The sequence below is a fragment of the Chrysochloris asiatica genome, unplaced genomic scaffold, assembly GCF_000296735.1.
Source record: "Chrysochloris asiatica unplaced genomic scaffold, ChrAsi1.0 scaffold00040, whole genome shotgun sequence".
Classification (NCBI taxonomy): domain Eukaryota; kingdom Metazoa; phylum Chordata; class Mammalia; order Afrosoricida; family Chrysochloridae; genus Chrysochloris; species Chrysochloris asiatica.
The window spans coordinates 16959941-16962544 of record NW_006408558.1 but is presented as its reverse complement, the minus strand read 5'-3'; the positions used below and the strand labels follow the sequence as shown (position 1 = coordinate 16962544).

General features: G+C 53.2%; 1 protein-coding gene across 1 annotated transcript in view; it reads left to right on the top strand.

The window, feature by feature from the left end:
* Positions 1 to 2604, top strand: part of LRP5 (low density lipoprotein receptor-related protein 5) — an 84539-nt gene that overhangs the window by 51842 nt on the left and 30093 nt on the right. Inside the window, exon 11 of the mRNA XM_006860833.1 lies at positions 1629 to 1952. Within this exon, the coding sequence (XP_006860895.1) occupies positions 1629 to 1952 (324 nt within the window). The remainder of the gene's footprint in view (positions 1 to 1628; positions 1953 to 2604) is intronic.

Sequence of the window (2604 nt, the reverse complement as noted above, 5' to 3'; positions counted from 1 at the left end):
CGCTATGGGTCGGAACCGACTCGATGGCATATAACAACAACAACAACAACTCTGTTATATGAAGGGAAAACCAAACCTAAAGCCAAAGCCCATTGCCCTTGGGTTCATTCCCATGAGAGAACCGTCCCACAGTGTTTCCAAGGCTATAAATCTTTGCAGAAGCACACTGCCTCTTCTTTCTCCTGTGGAGTGGCTAGCAGGTTCGAACCTCCAACCTTCTGGTTAACAGTGAAGCATTTAATCACTGTGCTACCAGGATTCCTTCTACACCAATCAACCAAAACACCAGACTCACAGCCATTGAGTCGATTCTGACTCTAGCAACCCTATAGGATGGAACTACCTCTGCGAGGGTTTCCAAGACTGTAACCTTTACGGGAACTGACTGTCACATCTTTCTTCCATGGAGCTGTGGGTGGATTCGAACCTCTGACCCTTTGGTTGGCGGCTGGGAGCTTCAATTGCTGTGCCACGCCGCCATCTGTGTATCTATGTACTTGGATGGGCACATGGCTGGTACGAAGCGACGTTACGAACATCCTCTCACCGGGCTCCTGGGTGAACGTACTTCCTGTGTCTCTTGCTCAGAGGCTCTGAGCACAGATGATGTGTCAGCTCATAGCGGGACGCTCTGTTTTAATAAAGGAGCTCTGATAGTGTAGTGGGTACGAGTTCAGGCTGCTAACCTCAGAGTTGGCAGTTCAAAACTACCAGCTGGGAGAAAGATGAGGCTTTCTGCTCCTGTAAAGATTTGCAGCCTCAGAAACCCTATGCAGTTATGAGTTGGAACTGACTCCATGGCACACCACCATCCATCCATCCCTCCATCCGCTTTGTTAGATCCTGATGTTTTCCCAAAGTGATCGAGCGCTCTAAAGCTTCGACACAGATTTCCAAGTGACTTTGTTTTCGAGGGCTGCTGGCACACAAAAAAACTACAAAGTGGCTACCTTTAAACAAAACCGTGAATGTATTGTCTCCCTAGTTTGGAGGCTAGAAGAGGTGTACCCCGCCTTCCTAGGCTTATAGAATGCTCCTCACGTGGCGTTTCCCCCTGTATGTCTACATCCGTTCTGCTCTGTTCATAAGACGCCCCTCAGAAGAGATTTGATTTACAATCCACCCCGCTCTGGAGCCCTTGTGTGAAACCAACGGTTAAGCATGGGGCTAGTAGCCTAAAGGGGGGTGTGCTTCAAACCCACCTGGAAGTGAAGAGCCTTGCAAGACACCTGGCAATCTGCTTCCGAAAAGATCAGCCATTGAAAGCCCTATGGAGCACATCCCTGGGGCACCATGAGTTAACGGCATTCAACAGCTGCTCTGGTTGTGAAATGCCTTCGAGTCAGTGATGACTCAACCCTGCGTGGGGCTTCTGAGGAGCAGCTGGTGGGTTTGAATCTTGTAGTTAGCAGTCCAGTGTTTATCCTACAGTGCCACACCAGGAGCCCACTACTCTGGTGGGACCTCATTAACATAGCAATAGAAGACCCCTGTTCCCAACAGGGCTGTGTCCCCCGGTATAGGGATTGGGATACAGTTCTATCTGTAACACGAGGCTGGAAGGGGAGCCAGCTTGCCCGGCAGGTGCTGTGTGCCAGGCTTAACCGCTGCGTGCCCCCAACTCCCAGGTCAGGAGCGCGTGGTGATTACGGATGACCTCCCGCACCCCTTCGGCCTGACGCAGTACGGCGAGTACATCTACTGGACCGACTGGAATCTGCACAGCATTGAGCGGGCCGACAAGATCAGCGGGCAGAACCGCACCCTCATCCAGGGCCACCTGGACTTCGTGATGGACATCCTCGTGTTCCATTCCTCCCGCCAGGATGGCTTCAACGACTGCATGCAGAGCAATGGGCAGTGTGGGCAGCTGTGCCTTGCCGTCCCTGGTGGCCACCGCTGCGGCTGCGCCTCACACTACACCCTGGACCCCAGCAGCCGTAACTGCAGCCGTAAGTACGCCCCGCGTCCTACCAGGCTGGCTCTGGATGCTGGAGGGCCCCGGCTGCATGCAGAACCTGCTGCTCCAAGACACAGTTCACACTGGGCTGGTGGAGTCCACGGGGCGGGGAGACCTTGGAATGCGGGGGAGAGCCCCCACTCATAGAGCCAGTCACTGGTCTACAGGCTTTCCATGGAACTCACTTAATCCCCTACCCCAGGCAGCAAGAGAGGGATTGTCATTGTACCCGTTTCCTAGATGAGAAACTAGAGGCACAGAGACGTTAAGGGACCCACCCAAGGCCACACAGTGGGGGAGAGGAGGTTGCATGAGGCCTCTCAGGACCCCTACCATCAGCAACTCTAATTGTCACTCCAGCCTTCTGAGTTAGCTGGGCCTTTTGTTCCCATTTCATGGATGAGAAGAGTGAGGCTCAGAGGGCCATAGAGCCCCAGAGCTGTGCATGTGCATCCTGTTGGGAGGATCTTCTAATGCGATATCGACTAGCTTTTTTTGTTGCTGAGTTGATTGTTGCTCCTGGTGTCTCCGTGTGACAACGTAGAACTGCCCCCTAGGGTGTTCTAGACTGTCCTCTCTCTTGCTGCTGGGGGGATTCAGACTGCCCATCTCTTGATTAGCATTTGAGCTCTGTGACCTCAGCC